The sequence below is a fragment of the Sabethes cyaneus genome, chromosome 1, assembly GCF_943734655.1.
Source record: "Sabethes cyaneus chromosome 1, idSabCyanKW18_F2, whole genome shotgun sequence".
NCBI classification, from domain to species: Eukaryota; Metazoa; Arthropoda; class Insecta; order Diptera; family Culicidae; genus Sabethes; species Sabethes cyaneus.
The window spans coordinates 11,034,446-11,054,133 of NC_071353.1; the positions used below are offsets into that span (position 1 = coordinate 11,034,446).

Here is a 19,688-nt window from a genome sequence, read left to right on the forward strand (position 1 = left end):
GGAAATGGAAACGCGATCGTTCTTTTCGTTTGACAGCATGTACGTGTTCTTCTTATTCCCGCCAGTGCAACCAGCAATCGTTTGACAGTTTACGCAATTTACGTCAAAGAAACGCATAGAGGTAAAAACGCAAACGTGAACATTTTCATCGTATAGCCTAGAGTGACTATATACCTATGTACACTATTACTTAGGTACGGCAAACGCGGCATGTTTGTGTTCGTAATATGCTGAAAAGTATAGGTGTATTAGTGTCATCGTTGTACGGCACAATGTTTATGCTTTTTTATGCCCGTAGAAGAATAGGGCGAGATTGACGTCACCCTTGCTGTTTACATTATTTGCGCTGCTAACACAATCAAACGGTACGTTGTTCCACACCTCTACTACTTCACATAGACTATATACAGAGTGGCGACAAGTCATCCCAAATGTATGCAATGCGGTTTTTCCAAGGTTTTTCTTTCTCTTTCCTGCATACGCGTTGGATAGGCCGTCTGCTCGATTGGAATGACACTGACAGATAATTATCATTCCAATTGTGACATTGTCGCCACTCTGTATATAGTCACTTAGCCTAGTATCGACCTGAAAAGAAATGGGCGAAAAGATAGGCCAAGAAATGCCAAAGAAAAGATTTTCCATTTGCGATTTCTTTAGCAGTATGCACCTCACAAGAAATATTATTTCACTTTCAGATGGCGTAGTTTTACATGCAAGTGAATTGAAACGTCACTTTTTCGTACGGAATAATATCCGGCGCAATTATTACCACAAGAAAAACTGACAGATAAATGCATGCCTTGCAGTTGTCAAATTTTCTTCGGTAAATAACAGGATTTTTTCTTGAGCTGTTTTCTTTTCAGCTGGATACTAGGCTTATAATAAATATAATTCCGATTGGAGGTCAGCATCCGTCAATGCCAACGTAATTGAGCTTGCTGACGTTTGCCGCACTCGCACATCGACGTGCGAGTTGTTGTTGCTGTTGTTAGATTTTACATTGATTTTATACGTTTGTTTTTGTTTTCCCATAACAGTATAACTGGGGGAAAACAAAAACAAACGTGTAAAATCAAAGTAAAAATTCAACAACAGCAACAACAAATCGCGCGTCGATGTGTGCGTACGATAAACGTCAGCAAGCTCAATGGAACGCGAAATTTCGCGCGCTCAATGGCGGCTGGTGGGTACACTTTTCAAAATGTTTATTTGCTTTTAGCAACTCCACTCGCGTACGCTTGATATGACGTGTAAATGACAACTTGACGTAAGTAAAGCATTCAAAGGCATGCTAACCCAACATATATTTTCGTGGGATAATAGTTTATCAAGCGCTTATTTTCCAGCTATATAACGGTTGAATAAACCACTCTTCAAATAAAATGTTTGTTGGGACTAGCCGCCATTACGCACGCGAAAAGGTGGATACCGTCGCATGCATTTTCTATCCAGCTTTTTACAAGCCATAATGGCAGACGTGTTCATAATATTTTAACAGTATTTTTGACATTTCCCTAATACATTGCACGTTTCCTTTTCGCGCGTTCACGGTAAAACTAAAGGAATGTACGGAAAGAAAACGTGCGATGTATTGGGGAAATGTCAAATATGCTGTTCAAATATTACGAACACGTTCGCCATTATGGCTCGTAAAAAGCTGGATTTCGAGCATTCGAAGAAGTATTCGCGATGACGGGATTCCACAATCTATTTTACTCTCATGTATTTCCCATAACAATGTTTCATTAACATTTTTGCAGCCAAACAACAAACAGCCATAGGTGTTTCCGCAGTAACAACGCCTGTATCCAGCTTTTTACGAGCCATAATGGCGAACGTGTTCGTAATATTTGAACAGCATTTTTGACATTTCTCTAATACATCGCACGTTTCCTTTCCGTACATTCCTTTAGTTTTACCGTGAACGCGCGGAAAGAAAACGTGCGATGTGTAGGGAACATGTAAGGCTAAATGAATTGGCGAGTTAATGAATCTAGATCGATTGTATCATTTGTTTCAGTGCAACTGAAATACATGCATGCATACGACATTCCGAAAGTTCGAAAGAACGAGAGAACGAACATACATTGTGTAATTCGAATCTCACTGGTTTCGTGAGACGAATAGTACGTCAAAGAGGGAGATCGGAGATCGTCCGAGGTCCGAGACGAGACGCACGGATATGAGAGTATGAATATCGTTCCCGAAACGAGCGCGTCAGTTTTTGGACGAACGTAGATTTGGACGGACGTCTTTTGGTGCGTTGTGCGTATTTCGGAAATTTGGCGTAGAAAAACGACCAGACACTACACGATGTATTAGAGAAATGTCAAAAATGCTGTTCAAATATTACGAACACGTCCGGCATTATGGCTCGTAAAAAGCTGGATTCAAAATCTAGCTGTACCCACCAGTGTGTTGTGCTCCAAATTGTGCTCACTAACCATGTTCCTTTAGTTTTACAGTGAACAAGCGAAAAGAAAAGGTGCGATGTATCCAGCTGATTACGGTTCTTAATGGCGAGCGGCATAATTCGCGTTCGTAACAGGGTAACCAACGTGTTTTTGATTTTTGCTTGGATTTTTTACCAATGTATGGATGCTCATCGTTGTCGTGCTCCGAGACATATTTGCTGCTGTCCTTCAGCCAGCCTTTTTGCAAAAACATTCCATCAAGAAGACTGGTATCTCTTCCTCGCGCCCATACAAATGAAGAGTAACAGAAGCAACAGCGCACCCCTCCCGACAAAAGTTGAAGCTGTGTGTACATATATTGGTGGGAAAAGATGTGTGCGAACGTGGCAATGCATTGCATACGTGTTTGTGTACATCCGTATTCTAATATACACACACACTAGTATATGAAAGTTCAACTTTAACTCGGCAGATAGCATTGCTGTTACTGTCGCTCGACTTTTGTCAGAGTTACCAGTCTTCTTGATGGGAAGTTTTTGCTTTTTGCCAGCACCGCCGTCAACTCCTACTGCTGTTCGGGGGTGAACAGCAGAGTACCGCGCCGCCGGTGTGGTTCTGCCTCCTTGGATTGAGCAGTGGTTTTACCCCCCAAAGGAGCCACTGGTTTCGCTGCCTGCTGCTACTTCTGGTTCTGCTGCTGGTCCTTGAGGGTGAGATCCTTCCTCTCCGAAATCCATCAAAACTCGCAAGGATGAATGTTCGTACGGAATGCAACTGTTTACCCAACCCAAGTAACAATTTCAAACTGATCAAACGCTTTTATAGCTGATTTTATTCAACCTGTGGCTGACCTATGGTTTAGGTTTAGAAATGAAAACCTTTTTTCAGCTCTTAAACATCTAAATCTGATGATTTTATCAAGCTTCAGGCTAATTAATACCCAAGTAACAACGGTAGCCGAATTGCAAGAGCAATGGCTGTTTACGGGTTGGTTTAAGGCGATCAAAGCTGCATAAAGTAAGCACTCAAATGGTGTTTAAATAGGCGATGTTTAAGCTACTTCAAGTTTTTCAAACCAGAACTCTCCCAAAAGCTGATAAAAAAGCTTAATAGCGGATTTTTCTGCTAAACAATCTGCTTCTAAACAACCATAAACATCAAACCGTTTTACGGCTGCTTAAAGGTGTTAAAATGTAGAGTGGAAGCTTTCATTAGATTCACAGCTTTCAAACTACTTTAAGTTTGCTTAAGGGTGTTAAAGTGGCTTTACAAACTTCTACCAAGTTTTCTTTCGGCTCACAGCACACATACTGTCATAGAATTCCGCAATTCGGCTGACAGTAAAAGTTGGTCAGTTATCGACATTATCGACTGCTTCACGCTAGACGGGCTAGGCTTCAGGTGTAAAGATATTCTCACTGTCTGTTCTACAGATGCAAATGGGGCGGATCATACGGTGAGTGCTTATGGATCAAAAGATGGCGGGTTCAATTCCCCGAAAAAAGACATGCATGTTTAATTAGCTTAGCTAGCTTACTTGTACGACTTAAAGTTATTCGAATCTAAAAATATATCGCGTTCACGGCGAAATAAAAATGACGCGTTCCATTTTTTTGGCTGCATAAAGGTTGATGAAGCTTTAATTAAGCGACTGGAAAAGTAGATTGCAAAACTATTTCTCGTTCTAAAAATAGAATTGACAGCATTGCGCAAATTGGCTATTTAAAAGCACAAAAAAGTTTCTATTAAGCTTCATTGCAGCTTCGAAAGCAGCTATTAATTAGCCTGAAGCTTGATAAAATCACCAGATTTAGATGTTTAAGAGCTGAAAAAAGGTTTTTATTTCTAAACCTAAACCATAAATCAGCCACAGGTTGAATATATTCAACTTTAAAGTTCGGTTAATTACAAGTAAAGCTGCTTAGCATGCTATAGATCCATAGACATAAAGCTTGTTGACTTGCCTTAGACACCATTATCCGAACTCTTAGTTACTTTCATATTGGATATTGAACTTTCAAGCTGCATGTTGAACTTTCAAATTTCTACAAATGCTAACGGTACTTTATTGAGAATGAAGTTCGGTTTACATAGGGTAAGGAACTAGTTAAGCAGTGCCACCTATTTTAATCAGTTGAACATAAATGAGCCGAAAATGCACTTTTTTATTCATATTTTTAAAATCTTTTGATAGGATCATCATCACAAATCACTTAACCATACATTTGATTCACACAAACACAATTTACTGGGTTTCCGACAAGAAATATGATGAATTAAAAATTGTTGTCCAAAAACGTACATTTTTCAGCTGCTGAAGGCAATCGCCACCTCGCTACTAACGAATCCATCACATTTTCAGCACTGATTACAACCACTCTAAAAGTCAAGCACTCAATTGTCACATACCATATTACTCACTATCTTTTTTGCCTTTCTACTATATAAATATATAGTATAAAGGTATAGAAATCACTCGAAAAACCGGAAATGGAAAGAAGGTCCTGCGGGCCGAATGTCATATACCATTCGACTTCGTTTCGAAAACTGAGCATTTTCTGTGTGTGTGTATGTATGTGTGTGTGTGTGTATGTGTGTGTGTGTGTGTGTGTATGTGACGCTTTTCAATCTCACTCACTTTTCTCGGAGATGGCTGTACCGATTTTTATGATCTTAGTGTCAAATGAAAGGTCTAGGTGTCCCATTGGTCGCTATTGAATTTCATACTAATCGGACTTTTAGTTCAAAAGTTATGTATAAAAATACGAAAAATATGGGGCTTCATTATCTCATAGGTCCTTCAACCGATTTGAACCAAATTGATTGCATATGAAAGAGGAGCCTTGCAAACCCTTAACTTCCGAATTTCATGACGATTGGACTTGTAGTTTGAAAGTTACATAAAGAAATGTGAAAAAATTGTATTTAAAACATATTTTTGTAACATATAAGCATTAATTCAATGTAAAGCATCACCAGATTTATTATCATTTGAAAATTACTGTTGAGATCTATCAAACGAAACCGAATTATTGAAAATCGGACGGTTCATTCAAAAGTTATTCAAACTTTAACACTTAAGCACCGTATATTAAACCGTTAAAACGTGTAAAATCAAAACATTTCAATCAAATGTTGATTGTATTCAATGTGTGTGATGTATGTGTGTATGTATGTGTGTGCGTATGTATGTATGTATGTATGTATGTATGTATGTATGTATGTATGTATGTATGTATGTATGTATGTATGTATGTATGTATGTATGTATGTATGTATGTGTGTGTATGTATGTGTGTGTATGTATGTATATGTGTGTTTGTGTTGACGATTTGCAATTTTGAAATTTGCATTGAAATTCAAGGAGAGTGTGAAAGATGTCAATTGTCTGAAGTTTTCGAAGCCTCTTAGTGGAATGTGGAATACGAACTCTGAAATTAAAGAAAAGAAAAAACTTTTTCCGACTGAATTCCAATATTTAAAATTTATTCGCGACAGATACGTATACACTTCGAAATAAGACACTGATGAAGCCTGCACGTTGTAGGCGAACTATGCGTCTGTCGCAAATAAATATTAAATACAGTAGGATTTCGAATTTGGCAACAAATGCGTGTCGCCTATGTTGCTAAAATCGAAACCGTGCCAAAATCGAGACCCTTTTTGATATGACAAAATTGAATGTAAATGCATTGGAAATTAACTAAATGTTATTAATCAACGATTGCAACCTTTTTCACAAAATCCGCCAAGACCTATCCATGCGGTGTAAGTAAGTTTTTGGTGACCTACGGTAAGACATAGTCCTACGGCAATAAAAATATTATTGTTCGAAACATTCTATGATCGCAAACTTTTTTTCATGAGCACACTTAGGGCAATATTTTTTCGTCATTTAAAGTAATGCGGAAACTGACTGATATTTAAGCATACTTTTGGAAGTAAAATATTTTGTGTTGCCAAAATCGAACCATGCCAAAACCGAAACATGCCAAATTCGAAATCCCACTGTAGTAGGATTCAATCGCAAAAAGTTTTTTCTTTTCTTTAATTTCAGATTTCGATTGTCATTTTCTTCACTTGCTGTAACTCGCAATTAGACAAGAAAAGCAAAAAGCGAAGAAAAGCAGTTAATTTAAGCATTTAGATATAGTGGTGTATAGGATTTAATATACTAATGGATTGATTTTTCCAGATAAACTTATATAAATTGCAAACAATTTTTGCGCATCAATAGATGCTGTTTCCAATCAATAAATACTAGCGCTTAGAAATTTTATATAAAAATAGGAGCAAAACATTGTACGGTAGTAATTTTGTACGATTTGTTTTCGTTAGTGACACTTTAAAAGACAGAAATCTTATGTCATGCATCATATTTCAATAAATAAATCGAATTGACAAGCACTGGAAATCACATCGATCATATTTCCCATTCTCAAGCATGTTTATGGCACAGCTTTTGCACTATTCGACCTCATCTTGTTTTCCTAACCCTCTAACGGGATACATTGTACAAACGATGCGATCAAGCTAATGACTATCTTTTCATGAAAGTACATTCAAAAGAAGCTTAAGTTTTGATAATTTTGCAAAAATAATTATCTGAAGGAGCGTCAGCTAAGAAATATTTCCATTTCTCTTTTTTATATCTAATGCTCTATTCAGTTATTTTTTCTAATTCAGATATATTGCAAAATTGAAGCCAAGCAAACTAATAGTAAAATTTTGAGATCAACTATTTTGTTGTAGATATCCTTTTTCTTCAAAATCGAAATATAATAATAATTTTTCTGAACTCTTGTTTTCCAAAGATGCTAACTTTTGAACGCATGGTATTAATATCAAAATATCAAAAAATCTGCTATGAACACATATTTCATATTGTCAATTCAAAACAAGTTTCGTATGTGGCTCTAAGGCCTGAATGTTAAGGCTGTCTATATATATATATATATTCATTCAAGTCTGCAAAAATTATCTTTTGTGTTTACATTATGTTTCTATAAATCACGTAAATGTTATAAAACTAAATAATATGTTCATCAAGTAACATAAATGACGCTTACAAGTATTTCTGCACCCAAGGAAAGAAAATATAATTATTGTACGCAATACGTTGTGAATTTGACTGGCAAATAAGAATTTTGAGGAATACAGAACGGATATTTCAAAATATAGTCAAGTTAATTAGAAATGTTCCTGAGAAATTAAATAGTGATTATTGTGGCAGTAGAAAGGCTAGGTCACGCCGCTAGGTGGATTAATTCGGGTTTTTCTATTATCTAAGGCTTTGTCACTAGCCGAAAGTTTGATTATTTTATGACAAAACTGAAAACAAATTCTGAATTGACGGAACCTGTTCACCAGTAGCAGCAGCTGCAGCAAAACTGATGAACTATCGTGTTGCCAAGACACTGTTTCGGTTCTGGAAATAAGAATTATAGGTTTGAAATTAACTGAAACCTCCAATGGTGAAAACGTGGTTCAATACTTTCAAGAGAAATGTATGTTCATAATTAATTTTTCTTTATTAAAAACAACAGAAAAGACAGCTTTTTCAATAATTTTCGAAGATTTTCTCAATGATTTAACGAAGCAACGATGTGTTTCAATGTTATTTGCTTTGACAACACTGTTCTGAGTCGGACTGTGCGTACTGCTATGTTTACCTCTTTTGTTCTCCCACCATCCTTATGAACAGCGAGTGAGACGTCAAACTCGCAGTTTCCTATAAGAACACTAGAGAATAAAAGAGATGACGAATACCGTTTGCCGAACGGTGCCGTGAATGTATGCCCCGATAAACAATTTAGACAGATGGCATTTCACGCATCTATGCCGATACACTGTGCCGATTACGCATCAGATGCCGATTAGTAGGTCGCGGATAGGAACGCGAACTTACTGAATAGGGGAAAAAGTTTGAGGGATTTTTTACGGGGACGTAAAAAAATTCAGATTTCAGGATTGCTTAAGAAAGCACTTTGAGGGTGAAAATATGTTCGGTCTGATCAAAATTAGTTCCACCGCTCCAACTTTTAAAGCGGAAAATCAAAAGTTTAGCACAACAATAGTGTCTTCCAATGGTAACAGCTTGAAGAACTAATAATAGCAAGAAGATTGGTATGCTGATATCCCCCACTTAGTCAACTCATCGCTTGTAATAAGGTAAAACAATCAGTGACCCGCTTAGACTGCTTAAAACCGGTTCTTTACCCTATGTAATGTCTGGTTATTCAGCATGAAAGTTTTCCGGAACTACTAAATTTGAGCCAAATATGAACTTCCAAGTTCGTTCCTTAAGTGAAATTAGAACTTTCGGTTGCTTGGGATATGCCCCCTTAGGTTGTGTACCGTTCCTTTCTATCCAAGCTAGGGGATCCACGGATAAAACCAATGTAAAATAAAAAGTACTTTATCACCTTGTTTTACTCACCCGAAACAGAGAGAACATAGTTGTTTTTCTTTAGCTTATGAACACAATTTCTTAAGAGCAACTCTCTCTTTCAATTGATGATTTATTTAGAGTTGCTTGATGATAGTTCCCAACAAAAAATAAAAATTAGTACTGCGTTGTCGTAAAACATTTGCCACTTTTTTCACTGAAACACTTTCTAAATAATATAATCTATTTCGTTAAGCGTAACATTATTTTATCATTTAATTATCCGCCTATTTTTCGAAGGTTTGAACATTCAAAAATTCAAAACCACATCCGTACACGAAGATCTTGCTTGTGTCAGCTATCCTTTCAATTCCTTTGACGTCGGATATGCAACTGAACCACTTTTGGGTGACGACTAAGTTGTTCAAGCATATCCTGTAAATCATTTGATCGATTCCAACACTCAATAAAGTATTATCGTTCTCGAAACGAACGCCAGTGATTTGTCCCAGGTGGACATTCGGCTGAATAACAGTGCTCAGCAATTGAAAACTAAGTTTACCGCTTCCCACTAAGCTTAGTCGACACTTTGAAACTGCTACCGCCTGATCATCTCCTCCGGTGGCAATCATAAACCAACCATCGCCGCTCGATCGTATATCAAAGCCATTGATGCCGCTTGCATGGTGCTGTAGTTTGTAGAAAGGTGTTTCTAAATCCTGTCCATTCCAGAAGCAAACAAAACCGTCGGTTGCCATTGTCAAAAACACTAAGTGTCCCGCTATCGACAAGCTTGTGACGTGCAGAAAACAGCGTCCATAGTTTACTTCTTTAACCAGTTCGATTTGGTATTTCCCGTCGTCATTTATAATCTTAAAATAACGCAGAAATCCATCCGAACAACCGACTAATAGACCGCTGTCAGACTCGATAAAAACACTGCACATAAAGCGGGTTTCTGGATCGAAGGATGCATTGCGATTACTCCGCCATCGGGATCTATCTTGATCACTGGACTTCAGCATGTAATTCAATTCGTTCTTGGTGCGCAAAGTTGTTTCGTCCAATGTTGTTAAGCAAATTTGAGCACGACCTCCAGAAGAAATGATTAGAATTTTTCCACATTCGTTTACCAATCGGTAGCTGTAGCATATCGATTTGATGCTTGAAATGTGACTGCTGACTACTGACCCACGAGGATAATCCTAGCAAAATAAAACAATCTTTAGATAGCCCAAAATTTCTAATCAATCTGCCTTACCAATAATTGTCCCGTTTCCAAACTAAACTTATTGACAAGCAGTAAGTTGTCTTCTCCACCGCTAATAATTAGACAAGCATCACTTGTTTTCACAATTTGTACTACATTGCAGGCTTTGCTGTGACAGCGGTATTGAGGTATTTTTAGCAAGTTATTTGAGCGCAACCTAGAAGAAAACCTGACAGTCTTCAACTGTTTATGTTTTATACACACTAAGCAGTAGGCATCACTGGCATCTTCACGGATGCAATCCCAATAACGGTGACCTCCGCCACAGTCCACTTCGAATAAGACTTCCTTTTGAAAATTACACACCACAAATCGATTTTCATTGAATCCAACTACAAGCTGTTCCGGTTTCATGTATATTCGATCAATCCAATTGATAGGCGTTCTCTCACTTCCATAAATTTGCAACCTACGTCGAGGATAATCCAAGAAAAACGATCTCAGATGACCGTCATGACCAGAAGACAGAAAAAAGCAACCGACTTGGGTTTGTTCTTCTAACTGAATATCGGTGATTCCCAGCTTTCCATGGAGACAGAGCAATTTGTCGATCGGTTCAGAACTATGCTCTTCATACAACCATAAATTACCGGCTCTATCCGCAAGCAGCAAAAAGTTTTCGATGCCATAAACAGAAGTTAGCCACCGCTCCTTGGTTTTCGGCAATCGGTGGCAAGATTTAAGCGCATCCGCACCCCGACTGTACACCAGACACCTCCCGTTATTGTCACACACAATGAAATCCTTTTTCCGGCAAAAGTGCAATGATCGAATGATACTAAATTTAACTGGTTCCGTTTCGGATAGGAATTCTTCACGGTCGAAGCTTAGTACAAGCTTTTTTAACACCACAGAAGTTCCCTTTTCGGAGGCTGCTCTGTAGATGTTCAAAAAATTGTCCCCGGCAACATAGATTTCATCGCCGCTTGCATCTAATATGCTACATTTGAACGTTTCTAGGCAATCGACGACGTCTACCGTTTGCAAAGCGTCTCGCAAAACGATGACTTTTCCATGGTCTGAAACTGCCGCTAGGCTTCCATCGGCCAAAAACTTTACTTTCGATAGTTTTTCCCTGTTAATATCTACTAATACAGCTTGCATTGTTGTGTCGGCCGTATTTCGATTCAAATAGTTTTGCAAACAAACTGTAGCAACATTTCCGTTACTAGCGGAAACAAACAGCGATTTCGTCATTGCGTCGTAGTCTGAACTCCACAGCGTTGACCCGTCTTCCAGACGCTTTTTGACTAGCAAACTTCCCGATTCATCCCAAAGGCACATATTGCTGTCTTCTCCGATGGAAACAATCCACATTGATTCCGCGTCACAAAATATCCTACAGTGAAACACTCGTGCTGTGTGACCGTGGCAGTACCATCTTTCCTTCAGTACTATTTTGTTTTCTTCATGGGACTCTGCCGTTAACTTCCAGAGTTTGACTGATCTATCATCGGAAGTTGTTGCTATGAAGCCTCGTTGCAGATCACAAGCAATCGAAAAGATCACACCATTATGAGCTCCAATGCTGTTCAGCACTTGACCTTTCTGCGGACCCGTTGGTTTCCAGATAAGCAACAATCCTAAGGCGGTTCCACTAAAGCAAACCAGATCCTGCTTGCTATTGCCGACGATGCTCGAGCAATATAATGTAGAACTATCATCACATGGGCAGTATTCATCCGGAAACCATTCTCCAGAATGTATTCGACTAAGAAAAACAAACACTCCGTGACTGGTTATGAAGCAGATCGTTTCACTATCAATCACTTTTAAAGAACTAATCCTATCATTCAAACGATTTTTGGACTGTACTAATGCGATGAACTCTTTCGGGTAGAACAGGAATTCAGTGACGTTATTGCACGGTGATGAGGAAACTAGATTACTGAATTCAACGTCCTAAAAATAAACATAACGAAAGTAACAAAAACGATTGGTAAGTATAATAAAAGACCATTTGAAATGGGTCTTCGGTATAGTGCAAATTACCTTGCTTAATCGAACCGTAAAAATGTTTGGACCAGCATATAAACCAATTAGCCAAAAGTTTTCATCCGTGTGAAATTCGACTCCGTTGATTTTGTACTGTAATCCTGTCGTAAATGCATGCTTTCTTTTGGTCGCCCCATTGGCATCGACATAATAGAGCATAAGATTATTTCCAATTGCTGAAAAATCGGCCAAATTGCGCTAACACACCATAATTTAAGATTAAATATAAGTCTTACCAACAAGCAACTTTTCACTGGTCAAAACTCGAACACAGGTTGCATCAGTTAATGCCTTCATTATAGCAATAATGCATATTCGATAAACGGTCAACTAGTCTTAAAAAAGCGAAATTTCTTTCGAATTAGCTCAAAAATGAGCTGCTTCCCACATGTTCGTTACCTTATCTTATAAAATACAATGCACGCAAGCACAATGCTTCAGTTACTGTTTACACTTTTACAGGTTTTGTTTGTTTGGTTTGTTTGACGTTTTCCGCGTTTTCCTCATTCGCGTTAAGCGACCGTCAGCATCCGTCATTGGCAACGTAACGGTAACCAACGATGAGGAACCTGTGGAACGGAAAGTCAGGGATGGTCGCATGTAGGGGGCTACTGTTTTATACCTGACTCACTGCGAATATGCGCATTATTGAAATAGAACATATCCATGCGTTTTATTCGTTTATAACGCGTATGCAGTTAATATCGATAACAAACGATTTTTCAAAAGTTGTACTTTTGTTATTGTATTTAATTTGTTAAACGTTGCATAAAAAACAATTCAGTTTCACAATACAATTACATATTGCGTACTACTGGCACTTGAAATATAACGTTTAAGTACGTTAGATATTTTTAGTGATCGAAATTAACGATATTTTCGATACAATGGCAATAGTTTTCAAAACCTTTCGAACCAACACTATCCCGCGAACACAACGCATATTCGCAGTGAGTCAGGTAACACAGCCATGTTTTTGAGGCTGTCCAAACTAACAGATCCATTGCAGCCAAGATTGCAGCATCATAACTCAACATATCGCAAATATTTTCAAATATATTGTACGTGCTCTTTTTATCCTTCCGATTGGCAAAAGCAGCTTTCCAATGGTAAATGACTGCTTGAGCGAACCAACAAAACGAAACAAAAAGTCAGCAATGCAGAATGTTTGTTTTGGACCGTATTGTGCATTGCAACCTCAATCATATACAAGTATTTGCGAAGATAACAGTATTGTATTAGAAAGTTGTCAAAGTTTAGTGACGGACCGAATAAAAAAAGGCGATGGCGACTATTCTGAAGTAAACAATTAAATAACGAAGTAAACGGCTTCATAACGAAAATAAAAGCCAATAATAGTCAAATTGTTATTAAAAAGCTGTGCTTAGTTGTTTCCTGTTTACTTTCTCTTGGTTTAGGGTGAATCATCCAAGAACTCGGTACCACAACAGAAGACCAATGAATAAAATCTGGCTTTAGTTTTCAGTCAGAAGTTCGCATAATCAACCCTTCTCTTCTTCTTTTTCTGTGTGGAACTGCGTTTTTGACAGCTCCGGTAGGGCGCAGTAAAGGCCCAAACAGAATGCTGCGTCAACGCATCCGTCAGCGTCAATTTGGCAATAAACCCATGGGAAAACTGTCAGAATGACGCCGACGGACACGTTGACGCAGTATTCTGTTTGGGCCTTAACGATGACTATATATAACCCATAATCAACCCTCTCTTACGTGCGTTATGCGGCCTTTCGAAAACTAATGCCAGAAATATACCATGACATTGACCCATCGACCGTCACTGACGTTCCGTTCCGTTACGTTGCCACTGATGGACGTTGACGGTCAATGTAACTCCAACTTCCGTCGGCCAAATCACCACCATCACCATTCATTCATTTCGTTTCATTCATTCATTCATTTTTCATTCTCAGTTGGAAAACGAAGCAGGCAGCGGAGTTGTTGCTTGACGGACGGTAAATTCCTTTGCTTTTTCTCCGGTAAAATTGTGCAATTCCGTCACCTGTTTCACGCAGACCGTTTGCGGGAGGTGTAAAGATTCTTTTGTGCGTGGAAGTTTTTTGAAATTCGTACGGAAAAGATCAGAAAGTGATACCCAGAATTGGAAAAGTAATTTTCTTGCTATTCGCCATCGCCAAGAGTGCGTTTAGGAGCGATTACGTGTGTGTGTGCCACTGAGGAATCGGCGAGAGAGAGGAAGTGACTTGCTGGAAGTTTTTTTTTCTGGTTCTACGGCTACTCGCGTTTTTGGCGAGTAATTGTGTTTGTGGATGTAACGTTCCATCAAGGAAACTCGACGAAGACAAAGCTGTAAAACGTCAGAAGCTGTGCTTGTTATTAATTTTTAAGGAAGATATTTTGATTGTGATTTTACTGGCTTCGGCTCAAAACGGTGCCCTCGAGCAAGCAAAATGGATAAGTTCATCAGTATGTGGAAAGTGCGAGAACTCGCTGATAAAGTGTAAGTAACCCATTATTGTCGAATGCCTTGCTTGCACCAGCGATAACGGATCATTCTACTTAGTGCTGCTATTTATTGTACATTTTATCGCCTTCGAGACTACATGGAAAAATCACGGTGAATAAACGAGGGTATTACTGGCGCAGTCTCGCAACTGCTGGTCACTTTAATGGTGAACAGTTGCGGGGAAAGCGGGGTCGTCTTTATCAGGTGGTAGATAATTTTCTTAGCCAGTCAGAAATCACTATACCTCTTCAATTGTGGGTAGCTTGGATCGAAATTCTCGGAATCTCCCGATTGATAACGATTAGGTATGTGCCTATTACAAAATAAAAAAAAAATTATCTGAGAAAAAGAAGTCATTTAAATTTAATTTATCCAAATGTATACCAATAAACTAAACTATGTGTTTTAAGTCATTAAACCGTAATGTTAATGTTAGTAATGTTTGTTATTTTTTAATATTACTAATTATTTTTCAACTTCTGATTTAGTCACTTTTTCGCTATCTCTCACCAAAGCGATTTGAAAATTATTTTACATAAAAAAAACTTTATTTGATTCACCCCTTTATGTGTTTCGTTTAGGATTTGCAGACTGCGCTATTGTCTGTTCCAACCAGCTCAAAACGTATCTTAAACAAGCCTGCAAATCAAGGCAAAATACATATAAACAATCTTTCATTTTTATTCAACAGATTTGTGGCCTAATGCTTCGAATCTTATTGCCTCGCCTTTGCCAGTTGAGATTCGAACATACAACGATTGGTTTGTTAGACCAGCGTCGTATCTCAAAGCCATCTGAGAAGTCAAAAACGAATATCTAGTTCGGTTAACCTTTTATTTGATCCGCAGAAAGCAGCAATTGTTTTAAAACACGTCTAGTAAAGCGCCATTACTTTGATTCTTTTTAAATTTTTTTCATGCCTCAGAGGCCATATGAACGATGCCACATCCTGGACAAGTTCTTTCGAAATCCGTTCCGTGCTTGAATTGCCCGGGGCCCGGAGCCGGCAATATGGCCTCTGAGCGACATGAGATGGTCGCCAGTCGCTATTTTGTCGAGTGTTGATGTTTTTTGATATGCACCATGACATATTACTGACGTTGAAATGTCCCCTTGTGAGAACCGGTTCCGGATTCGCAATGATCTTCCGGATCAGGATGATGCGCACCATGGCTTGTAACTACAGCAAAGTAACTAATATGACCAGAGTCAATGATTTGTTTTAAAAAACTAACCAAATTATCTGAAAAAGCCAGCTTACGGTCCCCCAAGGAACACCGGAATAACTCCAAAGATTTTCGGGAAAATTAGCAAATTTGGTGGAAAAATATTGAAAGAAGTTACATAGAAACGAACGAACCAACGAACTAAATTTTTTCCGTTCACGGCCAGTCCGGATCGAAAGAAGAACGGCTTTGACATTCCCTTCTCGCTGATTGTCAGCCACAGCAGCACCTTCTTGGGGAACTTGTTGTGTGAAATGAACTTCACCTCGGAGCTCACTTGCTTCGTGGGGTAAGTAAATTACGAAGTGCCCTGCCAGTCGTTCCCATCCAGGGTAGGATGTTCGATGTTCAAAATATTCACAGCGTTAGCAGAGGAGCAAACGTTCAGGAGCAAACGACCACAGAGCGAATGACAAGTCGCTGTCGGAAGAAGAAGAGTTGCATAAACCAATCACGGAAACAACTGCAAAAGTTAATGGAAATCTTCGGGTTACGAAGCGTGCATCAATTTCGATAATTAAATCGAATGAAGATAATAAAAAGGTTACTTTTATGAACGAAAAGGAACGAAGTTGTTACTTCGGGGAAGTTTGTCAATGGATTGAACAAACAAGAAATCTGCTCAGTATTGGAATATCAAGTGAGTCTTGATACTTGGAATAAAAGACTAGCGCACTTGACAAATCCGGGAATAGGGATGCTAATCACGAAGGGAATGGCTGAAGGTATCAGCTGCACTTAAGTGATAGAGATAGCAATTACTGCAGTAAACTTGACACATTTAGAGATGAATACATGCACTTTGTCAGATTCAGATAATGTTAGGGAAGTCGAGAATTATGATCTTCGAAATGATCATAGAGAACAACAATCACTACGATGAAGAAAGAGAGATAAAAGACAACGGTTCTGGTATCAAGAATATACAGCCAAAACAACCACTATGACTGAAGAAGGAATACCTCAGAGCATAGAAGAACTAAAGAAACTCGAAGACTGGCAAGAATGGAAGTGTGCTATTCAAGAAGAAATAAATTCTATAATCAAGATAACACCCGGACAGTGGTCAATTGTGTTCCAAAACGTGTAAAGACTGTCTATTCAAAATGAATTAAGAAAAAGCTTGGAAGGTTATTCCAAGTGGGAGATTTATTTAAAGTTAAGCATTTCCTGGGTAAGGAAATAGATCGTGACTTTGAAAAACAGATGCTCGAGATTTCCCAATCTCAATACGCAGAAAAACTGCTGAAGAGATTTGAGATGAGCAATTGTAAGCCAGTGGGGGCACCATTGGATACAAATACTAAATGGTTCAAGACCGGATTGAGAGGAACAGGTGAAGCTGAATTTATCGCCCTATGCTCAGAAACAAAACAATTTATGTGATTAACAAAGCTTCTCGATGAGTTGGGTATATCAATAATGGAAGATAGCGCGTCGTACAACAGCATAGAACCCGTATCACATTAGCGGTTAAAACACTTGGATATAAAATATCAGTTCTTCAGGGACCACATGAAGGCTGGCTGACTGCAGCTTCAACTTATTCCCAGTGCAGAACCACCAGCGATTGCACTCACAAAGGGGTTACCTGGTGATACACTTATTGAAGGCTATTCGATGTGTTGAACATGCAAATTGCGGGGAAGTGTTGGAATAAACCGTTTCAATATAGATCTCGTCGTTCATCCCCACCGCCACGTCGCGATTAGCCAGGAAAATCGTCTTGACCGTCTTATGCAGCCGCTGCCGCTACGTCATTGCCTGCAGCTCCGAGACTAGTGGACGTAACTGCCGCTTCCTGACATGTAACCATGTTTGCCAGGTACTTTTTCACTGTTTGACCGGTTGCACCGACCTCCCGGTCAAGCGCACGCAGCGTTTCCGTCGGTCTTTCTCTTCAGCATCCTTTGGAGCTTCTTGTCGTTCACGGTCTTCGGCCGTCTGGAACCGGGCTTTCTTTCGATGCTCTGATAGTTGTCCAATAGTGCCAAAAAGTGGTAGATACCGCAACGGATGTATCGTCAAGGACTGGAAACTATTATTCTCAACAACTTGATACACCGATATCGTATCCCAAAACTTCGGTCACAAATCAAAAAATATGTTAAACGCCAAATAAATGTATCTCCAGAACGAATAACCGTGTGTTCGTTTACGTACACAGTCATTGATTGTTTTGGACCATTGATGGTAAAAATGGGGCGACGTCTGGAAAAGCGATGTGCCATACATTTGGAAATAATTCCATCGGTAAATACCAATTGTTGTATAATGACAGCTATGAAACGCTATACATGGAATTCCTCAAAAGATCATCACGAAAAACGGTACGAATTTCTCTGGAGCTAATTAAAAACTAAGGACGTTGATCCAGTAGCTGGACCAGCAGCAGATTAATGAAACAATGATCGTTAGGGGAATCAAACGGTATTTTATACCTCCCCTTGCGCCACTTTATGGTAGTTGTTGGGAACGTTTTGGTCGATCTGTAAAGATGGGACTACACGCAATGCTGAAAAAAAGACGTCCTACAGTTCTTGTTCTCCGAACGAAGTTATGTGAAATTGTGAACATGCTAAATAATCGACCTCTAACCCACGTGCTAGACGACCCGCAGGGTTCTGAACTATTGATCATTCTGATCCATTCTGAAACATTGACTAATATGATGTTACCGGGCTAAAACAATCATGCAGTATAATAACGATTTCGACGAAATCTGGAAAAAAGAGGTTTCAGCTTATCGCCCGGGACTAATTAAACGACAAAACTGGCAGGACAATCGAAAATACTACGAATATACTGTTGGCGAACTGGTAATCTGGTAATCTGCTGCTCTAACAATCAAGAAAATTATAGCCAGTCATGAATTATTAGTTTTGCATAAAATAGCAAGCAATAGATATACCCTAGAGTTTAAAAAAAAGTTATTTTTAACCATACATAGGTGGTTTGACTGTTTATTTAATCTTTTAAGGTATTAGTATGCAATTTCTGAAAGACAATTTAACTACTAGACTTTTTACCAGAGGTTCAACGAAATTTGAGAGTATCTTCGCTTCCTTCTTTTGTGAAGTTCCTTAGGAAAAAAATCAAGCAAAGTTTACTAGCAAAGTTAAATGGAAAAAAATGTTACTCATATTTTACAAAGAAAAAAAAATTTATTAACGGGAGAAGATTTCTTATCGACTATTTCCTCCTCCAGCTGATCGTCCAAATCGAAACCCAGAATCCACCAAGATCATGCGTCACAGCGAAACCTTTTTCTTGTACCCGTCGAACTTGAAACACTCTTAGCTCGTTTTGGGCTCACTCAGCTTACCTAGGTATACCTTCGTTTTTATGGAAACACGGTCACAAGACAGAAAGTCCTTGACGGGTGCGCTTGAACTGCCTCCGCCGCTGGCGCTGCTGGTTTCCCTCCGAACTGGTAAATGGAACACAATGTGCAAATCTGCTGCTCGCAGTCAAACTTGTTGCTGAATTGTTACTAATGAAGGGGGGTGCCGCGTTGGATTGGATGGTCGGTACGCTTCGCTAGAAAATAGCTTCCACGTTGCGGTGCAGTGCTCGTTACGTAGTTGCCGGTATTTTAGCAATCCTAGAATCGAGGTTTTTCTACTCTTTGAAGGTGATCGTCTCGCTGTTTGCCACTGAGCACGGGGCAGAAACGTTTATGTATCGATTTATTGTGCCTCTACTACCGTCTGGCCGCAAACCGGCTTTCAGCGTCTAGTTGAGTAAGGTGCCGAGATGAGTCATGTGGTATCTATGACCCTAGGAATGTGTGCGTGCGTACGAGAGGTCTAAACATCATCTGCACAGTGTTAGATTTACTTTTGAATTTGCGGTAATGACCCATTTGAATGGGTTTAGATTATTCAGCTTTTTACCACCTCTTTTTTTG

The 19,688-nt window shown here is 39.0% G+C and overlaps 2 protein-coding genes across 2 annotated transcripts in view; one reads left to right on the forward strand and one right to left on the reverse strand.

Annotated features, from left to right (window-relative positions):
- Positions 1 to 8,959: 8,959 nt before the first annotated feature.
- On the reverse strand, positions 8,960 to 12,442 carry LOC128740317 (WD repeat-containing protein 6). The gene is made up of 4 exons (XM_053835858.1): positions 12,307 to 12,442; positions 12,068 to 12,246; positions 10,067 to 11,977; positions 8,960 to 10,010 (listed from the first exon to the last, which is right to left on the reverse strand). The coding sequence occupies exons 1-4, from the start codon at positions 12,365 to 12,367 to the stop codon at positions 9,093 to 9,095; spliced, it is 3,069 nt and encodes a 1,022-aa protein (XP_053691833.1). The 5' UTR covers positions 12,368 to 12,442; the 3' UTR covers positions 8,960 to 9,092.
- Positions 12,443 to 14,009: 1,567 nt separating this feature from the next.
- Positions 14,010 to 19,688, forward strand: part of LOC128732862 (telomere length regulation protein TEL2 homolog) — a 36,419-nt gene continuing 30,740 nt past the window's right edge. The window contains exon 1 of the mRNA XM_053826278.1: positions 14,010 to 14,546. Within this exon, the coding sequence (XP_053682253.1) occupies positions 14,497 to 14,546 (50 nt within the window). The 5' untranslated portion in view covers positions 14,010 to 14,496. The remainder of the gene's footprint in view (positions 14,547 to 19,688) is intronic.